The sequence below is a fragment of the Abramis brama genome (genome assembly GCF_963993115.1).
Source record: "Abramis brama genome assembly, chromosome: 1".
Taxonomy (NCBI): Eukaryota; Metazoa; Chordata; class Actinopteri; order Cypriniformes; family Leuciscidae; genus Abramis; species Abramis brama.
This window is the reverse complement of record NC_139963.1, coordinates 70,015,542-70,041,791: the sequence shown is the minus strand read 5'-3', so window position 1 is coordinate 70,041,791 and position 26,250 is coordinate 70,015,542. Positions and strand designations below refer to the sequence as shown.

Below are 26,250 nucleotides of genomic sequence, written 5' to 3'. Positions count from 1 at the left end.
TCAAATGTGGGAACAAGCTTCTATCATAAAAGTGCACAGTATGGAGAAGATTTGCGCTGTAAAATAGGGCTGCAGCTAACATTTAACTTTTCTGGGTACTTTATATGAAGCTTTTTAAAACTGCTGTGCTTTTTTGTGAAACTGTTGTTTTCTTATCTGCATTTCAGTCATTCCAGAAAATGGACCGAGTGCATGCTGTGGTTGAATTAAGGTGTTTCCAGGATTCCTTAAAGGTATAGTTCAGCTAAAAATTGTAAAAAAAAATTCTGTCATCAATTACTCACCATGTCGTTCCAAACCCGTAAGACCTTCGTTTATCTTCGGAACACAAATGAAGATTTTTAATGAACTCCAAGAGCTTTCTGTTCCTCCATTGGTAGCCTACGCAACTAATACATTCAAGCCCCAGAAAGGTAGTAAAGACACCATTGAGGTAATCCATGTGACTCCAGTAGTTTAACCTCAATTTAATGAAGCGATGCAAGTGCTTTGTTTTGTGCAAAAAAAACCCCAGCATAATTTACCTCTATATTTACAAAATAATATTATCTAAAGCACATTCACGGAACAACTTCCGGTCTTGAGTCAACACAATTCGCATATGTCGCAGTGCTCCTCCTACTGGATTTCAGGTCAGTATTTTTATTTTTTTTGCAAAAACAAGCAAAGCACCGGCATCGCTTCATAAAATCGGATAAACCACTGGAGTCACATGGATTACTTCAATGATGACTTTCCTATCGTTCTGGGCCTTGAATGTGTTAGTTGCATTGCTCCCAATGGAGAGACAGAAAGCCCTCAGAATTTCATTAAAAATATCTTCATTTGTGTTCCTAAGATGAACGAAGCTGAACCGAAGTGGGAGAGGGAGTGCGCTGTGATTGGCTGCTGTGAGAACCTGGCAGATCTATAACCAATTCAAATTGAATTTGAATCTAAAATCTTGTTCCGTATTGTTAATATATTTTGACATCCACACAGAATTGTCTATCCATGCACAGGTCTTAAGCATTACATTTAATGACATTGGTCAATTTGTGACTGTCAAAAATGTCATTTCTATTTATCATCTTCTTTAATACAGACGAGAGAGTGTGAAACCATTAGCTGTTTGCCAGGTAAATAGTGAAGTCATAGTGAATACCATTAATAAACATATAATGATTATATGGTATGTACTGTCTATCTCAATTTTTTGTCTTTTAAAATTATTTTTATATTTTTTTTTTTTTTGTCCCCAGTTTGCCAAAAAATCCTGTCCAAACCAAACCAATTAATTGTTGTCTAACAAATGTCAGTATAACAAAATATGATAAACATTAAAGGGATAAGTAACTTACCAAAAAATATTTTATATCTGTCGTCATCTACTCTCACGTTTTTTCAGACCTTTATGACTCTGTGGAACACAAAACATGAACTTTGGAAGTAGGGGTGTGCGATATGACGATGTTCTGGCGCCTCTGTCCCAACATACTGAACAACGCGACGTATATTCACATAAAATGTTAACGCAGCGGAACGGCACACTGCAGTTCACAAAGAGAGAAGAAAACGAGTAAATGTCAGCTCGATTGTAAGTTCATTCTTTATGTGCTTAGGAGTGTGCGATGTTGTCTGTGAACTATGATGATATTGTAATCATTGTTTTAACTATGTACGAGGCACTGCGAGTGCGAGCTGACATCGTGTGACATGCTTGCTTTCACTGTGTGATGTGTCAGTGTAGTTATAGATGTCCCTAAATGAGTTTTTGTCTTATATTTACATCATATTATGTTGTTATATTAGAATATCACATGAGCAAGAGTGCCGTTTTCCTTTGCACAACTGCAAATGTGCTATTTATTTTATACAACAGTTAAATTAAAAATAAAGTTAACATTGTGAGTTACTTTTTGGACACAATATTGTCAATTTTCACTTTATATCGCAGACGAGAATTTCATAATGAAGCCGTAGTCCAACAGACAGGTTTTTTTTTTTTTTTTTTTTTTTTTTTACTGAAATCCGCGTTTTGAACGAATCCTTTCAACGATTCAATGAACAATCACTTGTTTTTCTGAATGAATCAGCCGTTTGAACAAATCCGTTGACTCCAACAACTCGCTTATTAAGACAGTGACTTGCCGCCACCTACTGGTGGTTTCAGTTTCATATAAAGTATCCTTTAATTAAAATGTTAGAATTATAAATCATTTCATATTTAAATATTGAATAGCTTTATTTATGCAATTGTAAATGAAGTGTAAATATAGTAATGCCAGTTTTGATGCCGCTTCTGTGTCACCTCTGCACTGCAAGGATGGATTTTAATTTAATTATTTAATTTGACATTGGTACTGTGTTATTCTAATTTAATTTGAATGTTAGAATTTGACATAAAAGGTGATGCATACCTCTAAATACGTTTAGAAACAATGTCCATATATAGGTGAAAATGCCCCTGGAAATCAATTAAAGGTTGGCAAATATTGCCCCTTAATAAAATTTTTAATTTCTGTCACTGCTGTGAACTGACCACTATAGAATATAAAAATTATGAATATCTTCGTGGGTCTGCTGTCAACAACAGGCCTAAACCAGCCGGGATACCAGTACAAAAACACAATCAGAAAAATATCATCTAATTATCAACAAAACTTTGAAAATATATAGACATATTTTTGTCAATATTGCGCACCCCTAATGTACGGTATTAATTTAGATTTCTTCAGGTCTTAAAAAGGCCTTAAAAAGCCTTAAATTTGACTTTAAAAATTGTGCAGATACCCTGTCACATGCACTAAAAGCCTGTCTACCAGCGCCTGGATACTGGACTAAGTTATCTTTCGAGTCTTTTGTGCTAATACTGTCAAATACACACAAGGTTTACATAAACAAAGTCGGTTATGTCTAAACTGAACGCAAACTAATAAAACAACAAAATGCAAAGAGAAAATCACTCACTGCTCTTGACTGATAACTTTTAATAGTAGCTTTAATAAGTATAAATGTATAATTTATACAGTGAAGTCTATGTTTTGTTTTATTTTCATATTTGTTCATTTAATTACTTTCTTAAATGCTACTGTAAAATACACCTACTGTAGCTGAAAACATAAAGCACTGTTTATTTAATTTGTATATTAAGTTGTTGTGTATGTGTAATGTGTATCTTTGATCTTAATATTTAATAACAAAGAAAATAATGACTTTTTTTTTTATCTTCGCCCCTGTCTGCCATTCTTTTTTATTTTATATTTTGTTACCTAAGGCTTTGTTTTTAAAATATGGACATTAGTTTAGTTTGGCTGTAATGCTCAGTCACAAAATAGTAGAACCAACATAAAAAAGAATCGTGATAAAATCGTGAATCGTGATTTTCCTGAAAAAAAAAATCGTGATATGATATTTTTGGCATATCGCCCACCCCTGTGAGAATGTTCTGATTTGTTCTTTCCATGTAGTGAAATTTAACAGATATTTTTTTAAACTGTAAAAGGAATGAAAAATCACCATAAAATAGGTCCACGTGACTCATGCACTGTTTTCCAGGTTGAAACAATACAATGGCTTTGGGTGAGAGAAAACCTTTCTTGATTATCTGTTATCATGCATTTACGATTGAATTGAGTGTCTAGAGCTCTATCCCTTTGTTGGTTACAGATGTCTCTACTCAAACCAATACTTTCTCCATCTCATTTTCTCTTTCGTGAAATGATGTATATATGAGACTTGTAATTTTTGTTCTGTTTAACCTTTCAAGAGTATAAGTAAAAGAAAATACACTCAGCTGATCATATAATGTACATTATTTCTGCTTGGCTTTTGGAGCCCTAATAATTTATGGGTTATTTATGAAAACACTGGCTGAATGGACATTATTGCACTTGGACATTATTACTCGGCTACTCAATAGTACAGTTGAGTATTCTGGCAAGCCGTGTGTTAATGTGGTGTGTATTCACTCCGTGCACAAAATGGCGACCGTTGACGTTTCGAACTTGAGTGTGTGGGCCAGTACTTCCGGTGAAAACTTCCGGTGATCTGACAGCGAGAGCGAGAGACAACAGCGACCGAGTTCCATTACCACAGCGATATTTTTCACAATGAGTGTTTTTAGGATTCAAGAGAGGTGACTTGCCTTTCAGAGGGTGACCGCCTCAGCACTTCATTGTTGTGTGCCGTTATGTACAGTTTCGTCACGTTATAATAACAGAGAAGTCAGTTTTCATGTATTCCCCGTTGACGCTGCGGTACGGGCTGAGTGGATACAGAAGATCCGGAGGGAGGACTTCAACCCGACCAAATTTTTAAATGCATATCATTTTCAGTGTATTTCACCTGTGCGTTTCTATGCTTTCTATTACTGCATTTATTTTGTGCAAGTGAGAGTGTTTATATGCAGCACATACAGTATTGTACTACGTGTAAAATATACACAAACTTACCCATATTAAATTGTTTGTGGTACCTACAGTTAAAAATGTAAAATATGTGATAATAATATTGATCGAGCAATTGATGTAAGTAAGTAAAAATGTATGCGCAGAATTGAGAAAATAGTATTTATGGAGATAAATTGTAGGCAGCCTATCACAGGGCAAACATGTGAATGTTCACGGTGCATTTTATGCAAACAACTCTAATCGTAGTTATAACTCTATATTTGGGTCATTGACGAATAAGGTTTTTAAAAGTGTAAAAAAATAGAATGGAGATATAACTATATTTGAAACCATTTTTTAGTTTACTTAGTTTTTTTTAGTTTAAGATTTTGTGGTTTGTACAATCAATTAACACTGTTTTTTGTCATTTTTTACAAGATGGAAAAAATGTCACCAAAAAAGTCGTTCGGTTTAACCACTGATTTGAAAGTTAAAAACTGATTTGACATTGATGTTGAGATAGTAGGCCTATATAGTGTGTACCACAGAAGAAATATTAAAACAAAATATCACTGATCTCATAAATGTAATCATTTATTGGACTACTCTAAACACTCCAACATATTCAAGTAAAACATTGCACAGGGAAAGGAGAAAGGGGGAAATGTAAAAAAAAAGAGCCTTATCTGCTTAATATTTGTATTATTGTAGTTCCTTTAGTTATTAAAAGCAATATTATTCCATTTAAATATTTACTAAATCGGTTTTACCGAATGACTTTTTGACACTTCAAAATCTTTAAAATACCTTTATATGTAGTTTAATATAATTAAAACCTTTTGGATTCAGTAAAAGAGATCAAGTTGTACTACCTTACATACTTTGGATGTTATATATTTGTTTTTTTATTATTATTAAGGCCTTTGGACAAAAAAAATGACCCGTCACGTCATTGACCCATTTACAGTAGGCATAATTGTTATTGCGTATGCAGCATGAGTCAAATACAATCTTCTGTTCGTGAAGTTGTATTTCATTCATTAATCTGACTACTGTTTTTACTTACATCAATTGCTCGATCAATATTATTATCACATATTTTACATTTTTAACTGTAGGTACCACAAACAATTTAATATGGGTAAGTTTGTGTATATTTTACACGTAGTACAATACTGTATGTGCTGCATATAAACACTCTCACTTGCACAAAATAAATGCAGTAATAGAAAGCATAGAAACGCACAGGTGAAATACACTGAAAATGATATGCATTTAAAAATTTGGTCGGGTTGAAGTCCTCCCTCCGGATCTTCTGTATCCACTCAGCCCGTACCGCAGCGTCAACGGGGAATACATGAAAACTGACTTCTCTGTTATTATAACGTGACGAAACTGTATAACGGCACACAACAATGAAGTGCTGAGGCGGTCACCCTCTGAAAGGCAAGTCACCTCTCTTGAATCCTAAAAACACTCATTGTGAAAAATATCGCTGTGGTAATGGAACTCGGTCGCTGTTGTCTCTCGCTCTCGCTGTCAGATCACCGGAAGTTTTCACCGGAAGTTTTCACCGGAAGTACTGGCCCACACACTCAAGTTCGAAACGTCAACGGTCGCCATTTTGTGCACGGAGCGAATTCTTCTCATTTTAGCTCCTGTGTCCATTTGGGCTGAAGGTCAAGACAGAACCAAACCAAAGCTGGACTGTAACCTACTGGCCTATATGACAGACTTCATACTGACAACTACTGGCATGGATGCTGCATCACATGTTATTGAACAAAAACTTCTTCACCTAGAGTTTTCATCCCCCTTGAGGAGACTCCATCCCAGATAGCAAACTGACTCCAGACCGGATCCGCCGCGGAGGTACCACAAGCTCCGGAACGGATCCGCAAAACGGGTCCGGAATGGAGTCCACTTGCACAGCGCAACGGATCCGGAACAGATAAGGATTGCGGATCCAGACCAGATCCGCGGCAGACCCTAACCGTATCCGCTGATAAAGCAGCTTATCCGCCGCGGATCCGATCTGGACCCGTTTATGAAGCAGCTTATCCGCCGCGGATCCGATCTGGACCCGTTTATGAAGCAGCGTATTCGCCGCGGATCCGATCTGGACCCGTTCATTTCGGTCAGGAAACCTTTCACATCCCAATTATCTGGCCAAAACTATAGCTACAGATATTTAAAATCTAATGGTGGACAAACATTAGATAGACTGGATTGCTCTATAAAAGCTTGAATAGTTATTAATGTATCTGCCTTTATTAATATGAATAAAACATGAAATCATTAAACATTAATCATTTTAGCCAGTAACAATAAAAATAGGCTATTACAGACTATAAATGTATTTACTATTTTTTTTATTCGTGTATACATTGAATAGACATTAGAGAAAAAAAAAATCAACCATGAATTGTACCAAGAACATAATTTTATTTAGTTAAAAGATTACACTACTGTTTGGGTCACTACTGTTTGGGTCACTACTGTTAGGTCACTACTGTTGGGTCACTACTGTTGGGTCACTACTGTTTGGGTCACTACTGTTTGGGTCACTACTGTTGGGTCACTACTGTTGGGTCACGGTTTTCCTGACAGGAGGGACGGCTCCTTGAGCTTCCCCTATCTGATGCCAAGTTGAACCACCGGATTACATGTTTAGTAATTTCGTCATTGGTGGCGGCACGGGAGACATGGCTCTTTCTCACAGCACCTGTAATACACAAGCATTTCATTAAATGTCATGAAATCACATTGAAGCTGGTTGTTGTTTTTTAGAGGATAGACATAATCCATTTTTTTAACTTAAAATAATATTTCCAAAATCATAACCACGCTGTGCAAGATTGCCAAACCGGGTCGTGTTTCTGTAGTTCTAATAGGACAAAAGAAAACTACAAATTTGACTTGCTTTACGTCAAGCGTTACAATAGTCATTATTTTGTTTTTCTTCGTTTCTGATGTCGCAATACATCATACTTTCATAAAATCATTCCATCATACTCAACCTTGTCTGTGGACATCGTTCATTCCAAAGCCGGTGCTGGATAAACAGCGTGCATGCGTGCGACGGTAGGATACGGTGGGCTAAATTATTTACGACAGCGGTAATGGACAATTCCGCTTCCAACCTGTAGGGCGACCGCAGAGGAAAAGTTCCTTGGTGTTGCTTTAAAACAAAAGTGTACAATCTGACATTTTTAGGTACACTGTAACTTGTGGTGCAGTAGCGGTTAATGAACCGTATGGATCTTTTGCGGTAGAACATTACGATACTTCACAACGGTTGGCATCCTGCGCTGTCTAAAATAGTCAGAATATAAACTTTTATTATAGGTGTATTGTAGTAATAGTAATAATAATAATAATAATAATAATAATGTGTTACATTTATATAGCGCTTTTCTATGTACTCAAAGTGCTTTCACATATGGAAGGGGGGAAACTCCTCAACCACCACCAATGTGCAGCATCCACTTGGATGATGCGATGGCAGCCATATTGCGCCAGAACGCCCACCACACACCAGCTTACTGGTGGAGAGGAGATTAATTCATTTTTTAAATTTGAAACAAAAACGTGACAGTGTACCTTCAAGGGATAAGTTTGACCTTTTTTAGCCAGACAATACTTTATACATTTACTTACACAGGAGTAACTTCTTTGACTCCATCTGGTTGAATGATTTTTTCCCATTCATGCCCTTCCAGTTGATCCTCCTCCCAACATCGTCATGGAACATGTGGGAAAGGATGTTCCATGTGACACGTTTTGTGTCATGGCCCCCAATAGTTGCCAGGGAGGAAATCTAAAATGTAACAAAAATCTGTCATTTATTATAGGCATAAGAATAAGACTTTCTGATTGGCTGGAAGACCATTCAAAACATTTATAAAATGGCTGATAAAAATATTTTGCTAAACATTCAAAATAATTAACTATAACAAAATCCCAAGGTCATTCACATCCCAAGGTCATTTTAAAGTGCTCCTATTATGGCTTTTAAATATTCCCTTTCATGCAATGTGTAAAATACATAGCTGTTTGTGAAATGTAAACGTTCTACAAAGTTGTAAATGTATGATAAATAAAGTTATTTTCTCCCAAAAGAAAGAATCGACTCTGAACAAAATTAGGAAATATCAACATACTTTAACAGTAAAACACTATGTAATGTAAACTTATCTTAATGAGATTGGGAAAAACAACTCACCACACTAAACTTCGGTTGATTATTTGCAGGATTTTTGAGCCATTCCTCAAAATTCTCAACCTCTGTCATGGATGTTAATGGAAACACAACTGGGTTTTCAGGCATTTCCATGTCTTGGCCTGCTGGATTCAACTTGCTCGTCAAGTAATTTACTTTAGTTATAAGTTGCTCTTGTTGATGCTTTATTAGTTCCAGCAGGCTTAATATGTGGACTTCTGCAGCTGTAAAAAAGAAAGAAAAAAGTTTGTAATATATAAATAAATTTAATTCTGTCAAATCATTAAGGCACAATTCACTGAACAGATGAGATATATATATATATATATATATATATATATATATATATATATATATATATATATATATATATATAATTTTTTTTTAACAGACTCCTTAAAGAATTTAATTTAGGATTTTAATCACATATAAACATTGATCAGAGAACACAAAAAGAAGCTCACCTAAATGATTAAGTTATTCTAATTTTAACCATTATACAGAAAAAGTTTTCATTGAATAAAACTAGATTAATGCCCATAAGTTTAGTTGACTAAAAAAAAGAACTAAACAAAATAAGGATAAGGTTGACTAAATATGATAAAAGTTAAATAGTAAATTTGACATAAATGCATAAAAAAAACAACTAAGTATGCATAAACATAAAAAAGCTGACAAAATGAACTATTTGAGTCTTGTATCCAATGACGTATTGCTCACCAGAGCAGGCAATATTGTCTGATCCACATCTTCCCCCCCGCCAGGTAGGTCTGTAGACCCTGCTTGCAGAAGGGGTTTGCTCTTCTGCTGGTCTTTCAGAACAGTGAGGCGGTGAAATGGGTGGAGGCGGTGAAATAGGTGGAGGTGGAGAAATAGGTGGAGGTGGAGCAGCTGTGCCGCTACTTGGGATAAAAGGTGGTGGTGCTAAAAGTTTGCCTCTCTTTTTATGAGCAACTTCCTCTTCGCTCTCATCAGAGTCTCCCAAGAAATGACTATAAATTAGGGTGGAAAAAAACAAACATCTTATTAATAATAATAATAAATGTAAAGCCTTCCTGTAGCTCAAACAGTAGAGTGTTGGTGCTTGCGATGCTAAGGTCATGGGTTTGATTCCCAGGGAAAGCAAGAACTGATGGGAATGCAAATGTGTACCTTGAAATGCAATGTAAGTTGCTTTGGATAAAAACGTCTGCCAAATGTAAATGTAATTACATAAACATTTTCACTGGCCTAAGAACTTAAGTTGTAAATCAATGTAATTGGTTGAGAATGGTTTCTCTGAGAAACCAGAAAACATACTGTCCATTTAACTCTATTTCAGCTGGCTTTACGTGTGGTGGTTGTCGGGTTCATCATATCATAACACTAAATAATGTTTTTGAGAAAATATAGAGGCCAAAAAGTTAATGTGAAATAAAAAAGGACAATATACGTATACTAACATCGGCTTTGGCCTTCTTTTTGGCCGAATCTCCTCCTCTTCCTCTTCAGACTGTAGATCTGATGTGTTGCTATTTAGTGCTTTCTTCAATAGTTGTCGTGCCACAAAGTAGTCATCTGAAAATTAAATAGCCTACATGTTAAACTTCAGTAGACCTTCAAATTAATAGAGTAAAAAAGAACAGAACTATAGACAACAGAACAATATGAGACAATATAATTAAAAGGATTTTCTTCCCATATAAAATATTGGCAAAATACTTTGATATTTGCTTACATTTAGATTATTTAAAAGGAAAATAGCATACCACATGATTTAATAACTCTGGCATCATATTTTTTCCAGTCAGGTCCAGGTTCTTCAGAATTTTTTGCTGCCCTGTTCACTCTCTCATCACTTTTGTAGCTTGGCCAATAGATAACTCCATCATTGTACCAATTTTGTGGCACCACTGCTACGGTTTTGTTTAGCAGGAACTCAATTAAGTGAAACATCCTTTAACGAGAAGGAAATAACAAACAGCACCAGATAAATTTAACTTCCTGTTTCAATAACAGGTCAGTACATCTACCTTGGGTTATTTCACCAAGTGCATGGTCACTTTCAAATTAAAGAAGCTGGTCCAAAAAATTAAAGAAATTCAGATATGGTCAACAAATCGGAATTGGGCATCAAGACATGCAGTGTAAATGTGGCCTTATTGAACTCAATTGGATCAACAATGAACTGTCAACTTACTGTGAAGTTGCTTTGAAACAATATGTATTGTATAAAGTGCTATATAAACAAACATGACTTTGAACACATTGAACAAGCAACTTACAGTAAAGTAAAGTACTTACAGTTAATTGTTATCCAGCTTCAGAGTGCAGTGTTTGTGATGATGCATGGTAATGTCATTTTTTTGTCATTGTATCTGGTCCTAATTCTACATAAACACCTGTCATCAAAACTAATGTGCAACCGCATCAATTCTTACAGCTAATATTAGAACACAAGAGCTAAAACTAAAACTATCATTCTCCCCAGTAAATGCCTTTACCTTTTAACTGGTAATTATAAAAAAAAAAGAAAAACTGATAAGCCTCTTTAACCTTAAAAGTTTTAGTTCACCCAATAATGAAAAAAAAATGAGAGTGAGTAAATGATCTTAAAATATTTGTAAAATATTTGTAATTTTTGGGTGAACTAAAACTTTGACCTGTGGAGATATTCCTAAAATGTATGAAATAAGGGTATGGCCACAAAACCATCCCTATGAGGTAAAACAACACATTTTTGGACAAGCTCTGAAGCTTTAACACACTTGAGTATATCCAAAGTTTCTGAAATTGTATGGATATTCAGATAGTCAGAATTGAATGGGTAAGTGAAGAACAAAGACTTCTCTGAAAATTCTTTGTACACTACGTAGACTCCATCACTGCATTCCACAATGTTATGTATCATGCAAATCTCATTTCCAATGACAAAGACATTATTCCCGGTTGAAACTTTAACAGTCCATTTGTCACAGGCCATCTCACCATACTGTGCTTTCACTGACAATCCATCTACAAGTGGCCCAACAAAGTGCTGTTTTTTAAAAGTGGCACCATTTAAAGGAGTGTCAGTAATTCTCATCTCAGACAATCGACGAATAATTTGGGCAAGGGGAAAGTCTGGTTTTCTGACAAGCCTTTTTATCTTGTGTAGGTAACTTTCATAGGGGAATGCAGAAAATGAGTCAAGACAACCATGTCGTTGTACTTCATCTGCTAGATGGACCAAAGCATGTACATTATACACAAGTTGATCTTTGCCATATATTTCTCCAAAGTGTGAAACAAAAGATCTAAGCAAGGTGCGAGCATACTGTGTATGGCAGGATAGTCTAGGACTTACTAAAATAGCAATACCAGAGAAGAGTAGCATGAAATTGTTGTACATATTTCGGTCCAGAAAGCTACTTAATACTACAGGTCCTGTGTACAGCAGAAACTGCCTCAATTCAGTGGCCTTCCAGCGATCTAATTCCCTCAGCGATCTGGGCTTTCGAGCAAACTCCACAGGAATATAGGGACGCATTTCTACCAGTTTAGCAGACATTTTCTCAATTATGTTTGCAGGTACTCTGAAATTCAGAGGACCCCTGAGCCAAATGTTCAACAAACGCCTAACCACACCTAAACAAACCAAATGCATATAATCTAGAGGGAATTGTGAAACCATGCCAACACTACTGCCATTAAATGGATGTGGCCCCTCATGATGATGAACCTCATCAATCATGCTGTCAAATGTATCATCTGTCCTTAGAGCATAGTCTGTACATGGGTATGTCATGCGTCTGTTAATGTATTTACCAGGCTGAGAACATTTGTCACAACCATGGTAGCCATTATGGTTCTTTGTGTTTTTAACAAAGGACCTGGCTGGTGTGTCACAAATGACTGTGTCCAGCTCAAGCTTCAATGTCTTACCCTCTAGGTCAAAGCCTTTTTCAAGAAGTTGTAACTCAGTTACAAAATCTTCAAGAAACTCTTTTGCTGAGCTTGGTTTCTTTGATCCACAGAATAAACCGATCACTACTGGTTCTTTCATAGGAACACTCAGTAGCAGTCCAAGAATGGGCCACAGTTGCAGACTAGAGCTCTTGAACAAAGGAAGTCCATCGATGTTAATTTGTAACTTCAAACATAAATTGTCTGCAAGTGTGTGTATGTGTTTAGACAGAGTACTTCGAAGTGATGTCAGAATACCAAAATAGTGGTACTGTCCCCCAGCTCTTTCTATGATAGAGTACTTTGTCTTAGTCCTAAGGAGGGTTCTAGCATCCTTTGGAAGATCAGGATGGCAAACGCGAAGAATGCACAATAGTGCTGTCAAAGCAACCAAAGAAATTCCAAAGTGTATGGCCCAGTTGGAAATGCTGTCAGAGAGTGAAAATGTCTCAGACAGTTCATTATCGGAATGTTCTGAATCAGATGTCTGAATCGGCCTATCACAGCTGCCAACCACGAAACCCTCCTGTATGTCTGCATCTACCTCCATGCCACCTTCCTCCATGTCACCTTCCTCCTCACTAAAGTCTAGTCCAGTTTCAGTTGGATTGTCTGTACTGTCTTCAACAAACGTTCTATTGACATATACAAGTTCCCTATCTGTTGTCCTTTGAAAGTCAGTCAAATTTGTGCAGTCATCCCTAATTTGTTTAAGTCGTTTATCTACGTCTACATGGGTCCTCCGTCTTAAGGTGGAGCTGGAGACAGGTACAGTTTTTCTATTCATTTTATCTAAAAGAAACGTTACAGAAACACAAAATACAGATTGTAACAGTGAGTTGTGGAAAATGAACTAAATTTGTTGTGTTTTTTCACAAATAATTACACAGCAGGGCTCGACAACCAGTACAGTGTTAAATGCTTTGGTGGGGACCAGTGTCAGTATTTGACTAAATATCTGGCTAAATCAAGTTGGAAAAGTATTAAATCTTACTTTACTCAGATATTCGGAGATGAAACTCTGGATCAGACTGGTAACACTTGAGCAAACTGTAAGCTAAAACAGAACACACACACACACACACACACACACACACACACACTTAATATAATATAAAATAATTACCTGAAACAACATGACATGGAGAGGTGGTTGAAAATATATTTGTCATGATGTAAACTAAAATGAACTAAACTAACCAAACCAGTACAGCGTTAAATGCTGTAGTGGGGACCAGTGTCAGTATTTGACAAAATATTTGGCTAAATCAAGTTGGAAAAGTATTAAATCTTACTTACTCAGATATTCGGAGATGAAACCGTAGATCAGACTGGTAACACTTGAACGAACTGTAAGCTAAAACAGAACACACACACACACACACACACACACACACACTTAATATAATATAAAATAATTACCTGAAACAACATGACATGGAGAGGTGGTTGAAAATATATTTGTCATGATGTAAACTAAAATGAACTAAACTAACCAAACCAGTACAGCGTTAAATGCTGTAGTGGGGACCAGTGTCAGTATTTGACAAAATATTTGGCTAAATCAAGTTGGAAAAGTATTAAATCTTACTTACTCAGATATTCGGAGATGAAACCGTAGATCAGACTGGTAACACTTGAACGAACTGTAAGCTGAAACAACACACACACACACACACACACACACTTAATATAATATAAAATAATTACCTGAAACAACATGACATGGAGAGGTGGTTGAAAATATATTTGTCATGATGTAAACTAAAATGAACTAAACTAACCAAACCAGTACAGCGTTAAATGCTGTAGTGGGGACCAGTGTCAGTATTTGACAAAATATTTGGCTAAATCAAGTTGGAAAAGTATTAAATCTTACTTACTCAGATATTCGGAGATGAAACCGTAGATCAGACTGGTAACACTTGAACGAACTGTAAGCTGAAACAACACACACACACACACACACACACACACACACACACACACTTAATATAATATAAAATAATTACCTGAAACAACATGACATGGAGAGGTGGTTGAAAATATATTTGTCATGATGTAAACTAAAATGAACTAAACTAACCAAACCAGTACAGCGTTAAATGCTGTAGTGGGGACCAGTGTCAGTATTTGACAAAATATTTGGCTAAATCAAGTTGGAAAAGTATTAAATCTTACTTACTCAGATATTCGGAGATGAAACTCTGGATCAGACTGGTAACACTTGAACGAACTGTAAGCTGAAACAACACACACACACACACACACACACACACACACACACACACACACACTTAATATAATATAAAATAATTACCTGAAACAACATGACATGGAGAGGTGGTTGAAAATATATTTGTCATGATGTAAACTAAAATGAACTAAACTAACCAAACCAGTACAGCGTTAAATGCTGTAGTGGGGACCAGTGTCAGTATTTGACAAAATATTTGGCTAAATCAAGTTGGAAAAGTATTAAATCTTACTTACTCAGATATTCGGAGATGAAACCGTAGATCAGACTGGTAACACTTGAACGAACTGTAAGCTGAAACAACACACACACACACACACACACACACACAGTCTCTTAATATGATATTAAATAATTATCTGAAACAACATTACATGGGAAGGTGGTTGAAAATATATTTGTCATGATGTAAACCAAAATAAACTCAACCTAACCAAACCAGTACAGTGTTAAATGCTGTAGTGGGGACCAGTGTCAGTATTTGACTAAATATCTGGCTAAATCAAGTTGGAAAATTATTAAATCTTACTTTACTCAGATATTGGGGAGGTGGTTGAAAATATATTTAGGCGGTCTCTGACGTGCCAGGGCGGGAAGTGCCCTGATTGGCTCAAGCGTCTGAGCCGCCTCGCCATAGGTTCGTGCAGCATTTGCTGCAGCACAGCCAATGACCGCTCTAGACTCTAGACCGCAACTTTACTGCGTCACAAAAAAATTTGCTTCAATATTCTCGAGAAAAGGAGTTTTCCCGCCGTAATACGAGACCTCTCGGAACACAAATTTAATTGAGAAAGGTCATAACACTTGTATATTGTTAGTCTAACTGATTTTATTGTTCTCATTTGTAAGTCGCTTTGAATAAAAGCGTATGCTATATGAATAAATGTAATTAATATAAAAGTCATTAGGTGTCCTTCTGCTGTTTATGAGAAGTCATAAAGTAGTAATTACACGACTCTGCAGAGCTGTCTGCTCTAACGTTAGCTACTGAACTCAAGCGAAATGTCATCCGCTCCCTCGAGCAACTAACAGTGACAAGACGTCGTCACTCGCGAAGTTATGGCAACCAAATAACAACAATATATTGTATATAATATATTATAATATATATAATATATTTGCCTATAGGGAAAGTGACAAACAGCGACGAAAGCCGGCCGTGACATGAAATCCGCACTCACACAGTCCCGTGAAATATATGACTAACAAGTTAACGTACAGCTTATTGGAAAATACATAGCAGTGTGGACACTGAATTTGATTAATTTAACTTAACGTTAACGCTACTGTTTATTAGACCCCAGACGACACAAGAAAAAATGTTCGAGGTATGGTTTCAATGTAACTTAGACGGTATAACTAACATTAGCAGAAGCCCGCACTTTTGAGTTTGACGTTCAAATAGGCGGCATAGCTGCTAGTTGTCTGAACCGACTCAAACTAGTGATTAAAATGCCGTAACTTAATTTTCATAAGAGGATGGCAGACACATGAGACCAAAATTGGCAAAATGAAAACTAAATAATGCACAGCTAGCTAGAAGCTAGCGCTAAACCATTGACGTTAAGTGAACATTCTAAAGTTGTCCTAATATTACATTACAATAATTAGTATACAGTGAATTAAAAAAACAATGTTTACTGTGAATGTCGCAATATATCAATAAATCAATATACTTACTCAAAAGAGGGTTCAACACAACCGTGTCACAGCAAACATATTCTCGACTGATATATCGGCTCTTGGTGACGTGCTGTAGTCCAAACGTTAAAAGGCGCGTCCGAAGTGCGGATCCGTATGTGATTCGTTCTGGGTCCGCCGATTAAAACCGCAGGCGGGGCCGATCCTGGAGGCGGGGCTGATCCTGTTAGCGCAGCGAAAACGAATCTGACAGTCAGGCGGATCTGGCGGCTTGAGGGCGGGTCCGCCACGGACTCCTTTGCTATCTGGGATGTCTTCATCTCTTGAGGAGACTCCATGTCTTCATCTCTTGTGAGTGGATATCATTTTAAACATTCTTCAAAGAACTGCTAATTTCTTCTGAATTTGTTTAGTAGTATATGTAAGAATTTTCCGTTAAACTTTTAGTAATGTTTAAGTAATGAAGTTATTAAGTAATGTTGTTGTCATCTTGTTAATGTATGTACAGTATAAATTGCAAATATGCTTGTGTTGAACACGTGTTTACATGTTATAGACATTTTTAGAGGAGGTAGATGCTGTGTATTTAAAGGTCATGTTTATTTGTGTTATATTTGTATATAAATCATTATTACAGTGGAACAAATTGCTATTTTTTTTATTTGTAAATTAGCAACTGAATTTAACCATTGCACTTTATCACCAATAATTTTGTATAACTTTGTAGTTTATTGTTTTATGTCACATGTGAGAACAAATGCAAGTCTATATGTTTTCAGATTATGTAATTTCTGTAATAAAGTCTGTATCATAGAATGGTAACTTCTTTCTGTTGTTATTTTGTAGATGTTTGTTGTAAGTAAATGGCTTAAATGTAATTCAAGAATTTTGTAAAACCATGGCTACACTGGTAATACTACAGTAAAACCATAACCGTGGTTTTTGGAGAAAACTACAGTCATGGTTACTATGGTTTTACTGTAGCATTACTGCAATATAACTGTAGTAAAACCATGGTATCAAAACCATGGTTTTTAAAAACCATGGTTTCCGCCAAAATACCACGGCTACTACGGTCGTAGTTAACTACAGTTTTACTATAGTAAAACCATGGTTAATTTTCGTAAGGGATTGATAAAAAAAAAAAAAAACTTTATCTAAACTTCTCTACAGCGCGCGTCTTCCATGTCTGTAGTTTTTTTTAGCTCTTTTCACTCGTGTTTGTAGTTCTAACCGAATCCTCGGCCAAACGCGCGATCTGCACGGATTCTGACCGGAAATAGTAGACCATCCGGGTATCTTGACCAAAATACTACGAACAGGGATGTAGCCTACTAATTTTCTAAGACTATTTAGGGCGGATAGTATGCGATTTGGGACGCACCGTCGAGTCTTCTGAGGTGAGGAGAGCAGTTCACGGTATTTCTCATATTTACACAAACACTTTATACAGTTTGATTAAGCGACAGGCTCATTTCTGTATTGTTTTCATCGATCACAGCGATACTTGTGCGTCTTTTCTGGCATCTTCCTTTTGAAATAAACATTTAGTGCAGCAGCAGCGAGCATGAGGAGAATATGTTGAGTTCATTCAGACCTGAGCGAGTTTGTGTTCGTTTGTGTGATTGTCTCGATGTTTGGAGTGAGAACTGTTACTGAATGTCGAGTCAAGAGGTAAAGTTTGAGATCTGTGAGGGGAATTATGTGAATCGATCTTACTTTACGTTGAGCCTATAATGAGCCACGTGAGTATGGGGCGCCGTTTGTAAAGCGGCTCACGCACGCTGAAAATAACAGCAACATTTTGTCACATTAGCTTCAAACAATGTTTAAAAAACTGGTATTAATTTTTGACGGTCACTTTTTACCACATTTACAACAATATTTGTCAACTTAGAAATATTATAAATAGTTAAATATAAATATTAAATGTTACACCTAAATGTTAAATATAAATGCTAAATATAAATGTTAAATCTAAATATAAATGTTAAATCTAAATATAAATGTTAAATATAAATATTAAATCTAAATCTAAATGTTAAATCTAAATGTTGAATCTAAATGTTTCGGGTGAAACTAAATATTTAACTAATATGCAAATTCCAAATGCCGGTAACCGGAAGTGCCTAAATAAAAGCTCGAGGAGGTCAGTGTGTGTTTATAGCATGGTTTATAGTGTCAAATAACGAATAAAAACCATCGTCGGAGTGACGTCTTTTTTATGTCATTTTTGGACGTCCAAATTCGGTCCACTGAAGGGGTTGTTTTGTAATGCCAGACGACGTCTTCCACACGTCTAATGTTGATGTCTGTCTACAAAAGTTTGTTTGTGGAAAGAAGGAAGGAGACGGGGTCGGCTTGCTGTGGATCGTGTGTTTTATTAGATAAGTCTTTTCCAAACAATAATCGCGCTCAGTGCGCTCTCTCACACACTCTTCAATAACTTTCTCCTCAAACAAAACAGCGGCTTCTTTAGGCTTCTCCTCGTGAGACGACAGGCAGAGACACACACACACACTTTCTCCCGTCACAGAGATCGCTGAACCACACTCCCCCCTGCCACAACGCTTTTATCCAAAGTGACTTACATTGCATTACACATTTACATTCCTATCAGTTATCAAATCATATTATAATAAATGATACGTTTTAATCACTTGGTGGAATTGCCAGACGTTCCCTTAAGGGTGCGCTGTTGTAGCGCGTCAAAGCATTCTCCAGTATAAATACACAGATACTATGGATACTTTGACTGCCTGTTGCTATGGTTATACTCACAGCCAGCGCATTTATTTATTAATTTCGAACGGTAAACAGGCAGTTTCACCAGAACTCCTTTACTAGGTGTCATCTATCACTTTTTAACGGACACCCTGCAGCCAATCAGAATCGAGTATTCACCCAGACCATGGTATAAGCTGCTGTAATTATTTATCTGTGGTGGTTGATGGAGATGAGTGTCATTAGTGATTCTTTTTGTGTTATTGATGTTTCATGTCATATTGTGAAAGATTACAGTACTGTCTTTCAATATAGTAGTTTTACAGGCTTTTATCATGTATCCTGACTCAAATAATGTGTGTCTATCAGCAAACACTCAGAATAAAGTGAGATGATCTGCTGATGATCCTGAATGGCTTGTTGAATGAGTGTTGATAGTCTGAGGCTCATCAATATTAACAGATCTGCTGAAAACACTCTTTATTTCATGACAATAGTTCCTGTTTTCACCTCATTTATTATGCTGATGTCTTCAGATCTCCTGTAAATTGACACTTAAAGCTCATTTCATTGGTGTCAGCAGATTGAGGGGATTTGTTGGCTACTATATGCACGTTTATGTTTTTATGATTTTATCTGTTTTTCTTACTATTATTTATATTTGGAAGAATTTAAATTATTTATATTAATTTCTGTATTTTAATGAAGAAGCAGAATAATGTTAGGATTAGCAATACAAATAGATGGATGTCTAATAAATAGATAGACAGACATAAATCCTTAGTGTCGTAATTTTTTTTTTGAAAACTCAGTAATTTATTTTTTTGATTTAGGCAGATCAGCTCCTCCCACGATGGAATACATCATCAGAGAAGCTCCTCCCACAGCAATCACATCATCAGTGAAGCTGCTCCCACAGCAATCACATCATCAGTGAAGCTCCGCCCACAGTAATTACATCATCAGTGAAGCTCCGCCCACACTAATTCAGCAATAAATGCTGTAAATTCCCATCAGCTGCAAGTGAAGACGAGCATCAGAGCATCAGGAAGAGCTGAAATCTGCAAAGACTGAGTTTATTAAAGAGGACAGTGAGAACAGGAGTGATCCAGAACCCTGCAGAATGAAACACACTGAAGATCCTGAAGAACAAAGAGGTTGGTGTTTATTCTTCATTCATTCATGATGCTGAAGAACATTCATGTTATAAACATTCAAGCACTTCATCAGATTTAGACAAACAGTTCAACTATGAAATGGTACAGAATGTTCTGGGCAGGGCTCCAGACTAACTTTTTTTACTGACAAATTCTTTAATAATAAATAGACAACGTACAGATTTTACAATATGCAGTTTTATTTTAAAGGAACACGCCGACTTTTTGGGACTTTAGCTTATTCACCGTATTCCCCTAGAGTTAGATAAGTCCATACATACCCTTCTCATCTCCGTGTGTGCCGTAACTCTGTCTGACCGCTAGCTTAGCTTAGCACAAAGACTGGAGGTAAACGGAGGTAAACGGTGAATAAGCCAAAGTCCCAAAAAGTCGGCGTGTTCCTTTAAGTCCACAGGCTCCAGACTAGCATCTGAGGGCGGCGGCACCGGAGCCACTGAGTTCTGCAGAGAGTATCTGGTGGTGCTGGGGCTGACAATAAAGCACTAAGCTTAATTTAGGGTGTAGATGACATTAGAGGTCGACCGATATGTTTTTTTTTTCAGGCCGATGCCGATCTTTTGAAATCCGGGTCGGCCGATGGCCGATTAATGCTGCCGATTTATTTTGGCCGATATTTGGCCGATTATGTGCTTGTTTTTAACCTCTATTTGAAAGATAAAATGTAACACAAATAATTACTTAAAGGGTTAGTTCACCCAAAAATGAAAATTCTGTCAGTAATTACTCACCCTCATGTTGTTCCAACCGCGTAAGACCTTCGTTCATCTTCGGAACACAAATTAAGATATTTTTGATGAAATCTGAGCCATGTTTCACTCCTCCATAGGCTTCTATGTGACCGAAACTTGCTGGCCCAGAAAAGTTATTAAAGAGATCGTTAATATAGTCCAAGTGACTCCAGTGGCTCAATCTTAAGTATATCAAGCGACGAGAATACTTTTTGTGCGCAAAAACAAACAAAAATAACGACTTTATTCCACTATTCATTTCCTTCTCTCTCGACCTCTAGTTGGTTCGCGTAGTGTTTTTGCGCAGCGCGTCAGTGTTACACGTCACCACGTAGGCTCACTATTGGCCGACGCCGGTCATGTGTGTGTTGCGTGATGACGTGCAACACAGACGCGCAGCGCAAAAACACTACGAGGCCCAGAGAGAAGGAAATGAAAAGTGGAATAAAGTCGTTATTTTTGTTTGTTTTTGCGCACAAAAAGTATTCTCGTCGCATGATAAACTTAATGTAGTGCCACTGTAGTTACTTGGACTATTTTAACGATGTTTTAATGACTATTCTGGGCCGGTGAGTTTCGGTCACACTGGAAGCCTATGGAGGAGTCAAAATTCTGTCAGATTTCATCAAAAATATCTTAATTTGTGTTCCGAAGATGAACGAAAGACTTACATGGTTGGAACAACATGAGGGTGAGTAATTACTGACAGAATTTTCATTTTTGGGTGAACTAACCCTTTAAGATAGACAAGATTTCTCAACAAAAACATTTATTGAACAATGAACAATTGACCAATCTGCACAAAAAGACCTTGAGATATGTTTGGTAATTGTACCTGAATGAATTAAATTAATTTGCTACATTTCAGATTAATATATTTGTTTTCCTTAAAATTTCAATTAACAGTAACTTAAACACTTTACAGTTTGAACGATGTCTTGTAGGCTATAAACAAAATGACGGAGTATGTTTTTATGTTTCCACTGTTCGATCGCATCCGCGCCTCACACACACACACACACACACACACACACACAAATATAAGTAAACACTTTCCGACTTTAAACACACGCGACTATTCGATCGCTTTCTCCCTCTCTCACACACACGCCATAGACAGTAGATTCCAGCATTGCAATCTTTACATCGCAGCCTGCTTCTGAGCTAAGGCGGAGCTACAGATTAGGTGTCCCTAAAGAACCCGCGTATCTAACAGTAGTTCCGCATTACATGAATTAATTTTGCACGCGAGTTTTATTTATTTTTATACCATGTATTCTTCGTGTAAATTTATACTCCAAACCGTGACGCCCGTACCGTTTCGGTTCAATGCGAATACATGTAACGTTCCACCCCTAGTCTACAGTGAAATACAGTCACACTTTACACTGTTTGGCCAGCATTTTAACCGCGTTTAATCCAGCTACAAGCTAACGGTATGCTAAAGTTAACTGCTGACAAGCATCACGTTTCTAACGTCCGTTTTCAGAGCATCCAAGAGAAGCACAGGCATAACAGTAGCACCGAAATGAAGCACAGAAATCCGCATTGATATTCGGTCCGGTAAATAACGGTCGTAATCAATTTATAAAAAGACATCAAATTATCATAATATTTTATAACAGTTGTCTACTTTCTACTATTACATCAGGGCTCACTTTCATGTCCTTTCACTTTATATTTCTCTCTTTGAGTTATTTTGATGTACTGAAAATCAAATTAATCATTTTCTCTTTGATTTCAGACCTGAGTGAAGTGAAGGAGGAGAGTGAAGAACTGAGTGAAGTGAAGGAGGAGAGAGAAGAACTGAGTGAAGTGAAGGAGGAGAGTGAAGAACTGAGTGAAGTGGAGGAGGAACATCATGTCAATCCTGAAGGAAAACCATTGAGTCGCTCAAAGACTAAAAATACATTTATAAAGAAAAGAGCCAAGAAATCTTTCACCTGCACTCAGTGTGGGAAGAGCTTCACAAGCAAATGTAGTCTTGAGATTCACATGAGAGTTCACACGGGAGAGAAGCCGTTCACATGCGATCAATGTGGAAAGAGTTTCACACAGAAAAGAAGTCTTGAGCTTCACATGAGGATCCACACCGGAGTGAAGCCGTTCTCATGTGATCAATGTGGAAAGAGTTTCACATACAAACAACATCTTAATGTTCACATGATGATCCACACCGGAGAGAAGCCATTCTCATGTGATCACTGCGGCAAAACATTTCTTAGGTCATCAGAGCTGAAGTCACACCTGACAGTTCATACGAAGGAGAAGCCACATTCATGTTCTGTGTGTGGAAAGAGTTTTTCATGGCTGCCAACTTTACATAGACATGAGAAAATACACACTGGTGTGAGAGAGTACATGTGCTTTGAGTGTGAGAAGACTTTTATTACAGCGAAAGAATTAAAACAACACGAGAGGATCCACACTGGAGAGAAACCTTACAAGTGTTCACACTGTGACAAGAGATTCAGTCGATCATCAGCTCTGAAAACACATGAGAGGATCCACACTGGAGAGAAGCCGCACACGTGTGATCAATGTGGGAAGTGTTTCACTGACAAAAAGCAACTTGATGTTCACATGAGGGTCCACACGGGAGAGAAGCCATTCATGTGTGATCAATGTGAAAAGAGATTCTCAAGCAAAAGTAGTCTTAAGAGTCACATGATGATCCACACCGGAGAGAAGCCGTTCACATGTGATCAATACGGCAAAACATTTCATAGGGCATCAGACCTGAAGTCACACCTGACAGTTCATACAAAGCCGCATTCATGTTCTGTGTGTGGAAAGAGTTTTTCAGTGCTGCAATATTTACACACACATCAGAAAACTCACACTGGTGTGAGAGAGTACATGTGCTTTGAGTGTGAGAAGACTTTTATTACAGCAGGCAATTTAAAACGGCACCAGAGAATTCACACTGGAGAAAAACCTTACAAGTGTTCACACTGTGACAAGAGATTCAGTCAGTCAGATGATTTGAGATCACATGAGAGGATCCACACTGGAGAAAAACCTTACAAGTGTTCACACTGTGACAAGAGATTCAGTCAGTCAGCAAATCTGAAAAGACATGAGAGGATCCACACTGGAGAGAAGCCGCACACGTGTGATCAGTGTGGGAAGAGTTTCTCTGATAAAACTCACCTGAAGCGACACATGAAGATTCACACTGGAGAAAAACCTTACAAGTGTTCACACTGTGACAAGAGATTCAGTCACTCATCTTCTCTGAAAACACATGAGAGGATCCACACTGGAGAGAAACCACATCACCGCAGTCTGAGGTCACAGTAAGTAGTTTATTTTCATGTGCTGAGCAACAAAGTCTCTTCTGTGTAAGTTAGACACACATCACCCTATAGCCAAATCTCTCCTCTCCACCTATAGCCGGTGTGTGGTGAGCACTGGACACTTTGTTGATTGTTTGATATCTATTAACCCTCTGGGGTCTGAGCTGTTTTCTGGGCCTGGAGGTGTTCTGACATGCTCTGACATTTGTGCTTATTTCTGTTACTTGTGACATTTTCATGGCTAAAGTCTGATTACACTGTATTCAGCACAAACTCTGCTACAATAATATATCAGCAGCATGTGTGTAAAAGTTTGTAGTTTTGAGATAATGACATTTATGCGTGGTTTGTGAAAATACAAAATACAGAATTGTCACTGAAATAAGGCCATGAAACCCATACTGATTATTTCTTCACAAGACTTTTGAAAATTGTATCACGTAGCCTAGAATATTTGCTCCAAAACTATGGGAAAATCATCCTGACTGCTCATTCAGATAAGACAATATATTGATTTAAAATTTGTAAGATGCGTTTTGTGTGAGAAAGCTTTATGCGAGAGGCGTAAACACATCATTAATATGTATGGCTTTTCACACCTGAGAAAGACAAAGACCCTCCCTAATGGCCCTATTGATGACCATAGTAGGTCCCCTCACTCAAGGAAAACACAGAAGAACACTGCAATAACCTACTGGACTTTTTCAATACTAAAATAATTTCGATCCGCTCTTCCATTCATGGATCCTCAACCCAATCTGCCCTATCTGTACACCCACAGTTTGAAATCGCCCACCCCCTGAAATACTTTCCAGAAATCTCGAATCAGGAGGTTGAGATGATCATCAAAAGGATGAAACCCACCACCTGTGCCCTCGACCCTTTTCCTACTGCTCTTGTCAAAGCAAACTCCGTTATTCTAAGCCCTCTCATTACCACTGCAATAAACCAGTCCATCCTATCCGGCATTGTTCCATATGCAGTTGTTGCAACTCATCTCCAGGACCACCTCAAAAACAACCATCTATTCGAAAAGTTCCAATCTGGTTTCCGCGCAGCTCATAGTACAGAAACAGCGCTCGTCAGAGTCACAAATGACCTACGAATGGCAGCTGATGCTGGCTCACCTTCCCTCCTCATACTGTGAGGCTCACATACCCTCCTGTCCTCTGCTTTCGACACTTGTGAATAATTGCATTGCAAGGTGATTTAAGGTGTGCCCCTAAATTTTTTTGCTTAAAATTTTAAGTCAGAGGCTACAGCGCTCTTAATAAAAAAAGTTAGTCTGGAGCCCTGTCAAGTCATCCTAAGTGTGTATGACCTTATGACCAGAGATATCAAGCAACACCTGAAATCCCCCCCACGTTGAGCCTGGTCATCGATAACAGTACCTTGTCCCACTCGCCACAGCACAGACACTCTATTTCAGTCGGCATAGGTTGGCATATTCCCCCACACTCACACCACCAGTTCATGTTGGCTCTCATCCTCACGTCCTCAGGCTGTTGAGCGATCGCAACCTCCTCCTCCTGTCGATCTATTTCCAAAGCGAGCAGCTCCTCTTCTCAAACTCTGGTTCATAGAGGTATGGTTCTGGATCTTGACTGTCTGAGAAGTCACCCTCTTCGTCTCTCACAAAATCCGCCATGTTCATGCAATTCACTATGTCTACTGTAGGAAAAATAGCCGGCTACTTTTCACGCCGGTATGTTGATGGAAGTTTTCAGGTGTTGCGTAATATCTCTGCGCCCAAGTAAGTGCTTTGCCTGTGCCCCCCCCCCAATATAGTCCCAAGTCAATATCTGCCTAGGAAATCGCCTTATGTCAAGTCAAGTCATCTTCATTTATATAGCGCTTTTAACAATGTAGATTGTTTCAAAGCAGCTTTACAGAGATAAACGTATAAA

The 26,250-nt window shown here is 37.5% G+C and overlaps 2 protein-coding genes across 4 annotated transcripts in view; both read left to right on the top strand.

Annotated features, from left to right (window-relative positions):
• Positions 1-26,250, top strand: part of LOC311094626 (uncharacterized protein) — a 168,387-nt gene that overhangs the window by 60,337 nt on the left and 81,800 nt on the right. The window lies entirely within an intron of this gene.
• Positions 1-26,250, top strand: part of LOC311094723 (uncharacterized protein) — a 72,927-nt gene that overhangs the window by 41,149 nt on the left and 5,528 nt on the right. Inside the window, exons 1-3 of one of the 3 annotated variants that reach the window (XM_084132847.1) lie at positions 17,679-17,814; positions 19,972-20,295; positions 22,789-24,343. In XM_084132847.1, coding sequence (XP_083988973.1) covers positions 20,262-20,295; positions 22,789-24,343 — 1,589 coding nt within the window. In that variant the 5' untranslated portion in view covers positions 17,679-17,814; positions 19,972-20,261. Of the gene's footprint in view, positions 1-17,678; positions 17,834-19,971; positions 20,296-22,788; positions 24,344-26,250 lie in introns of those variants that run through there. The other 2 variants (XM_084132848.1, XM_084132846.1) reach the window with 2 other exon arrangements.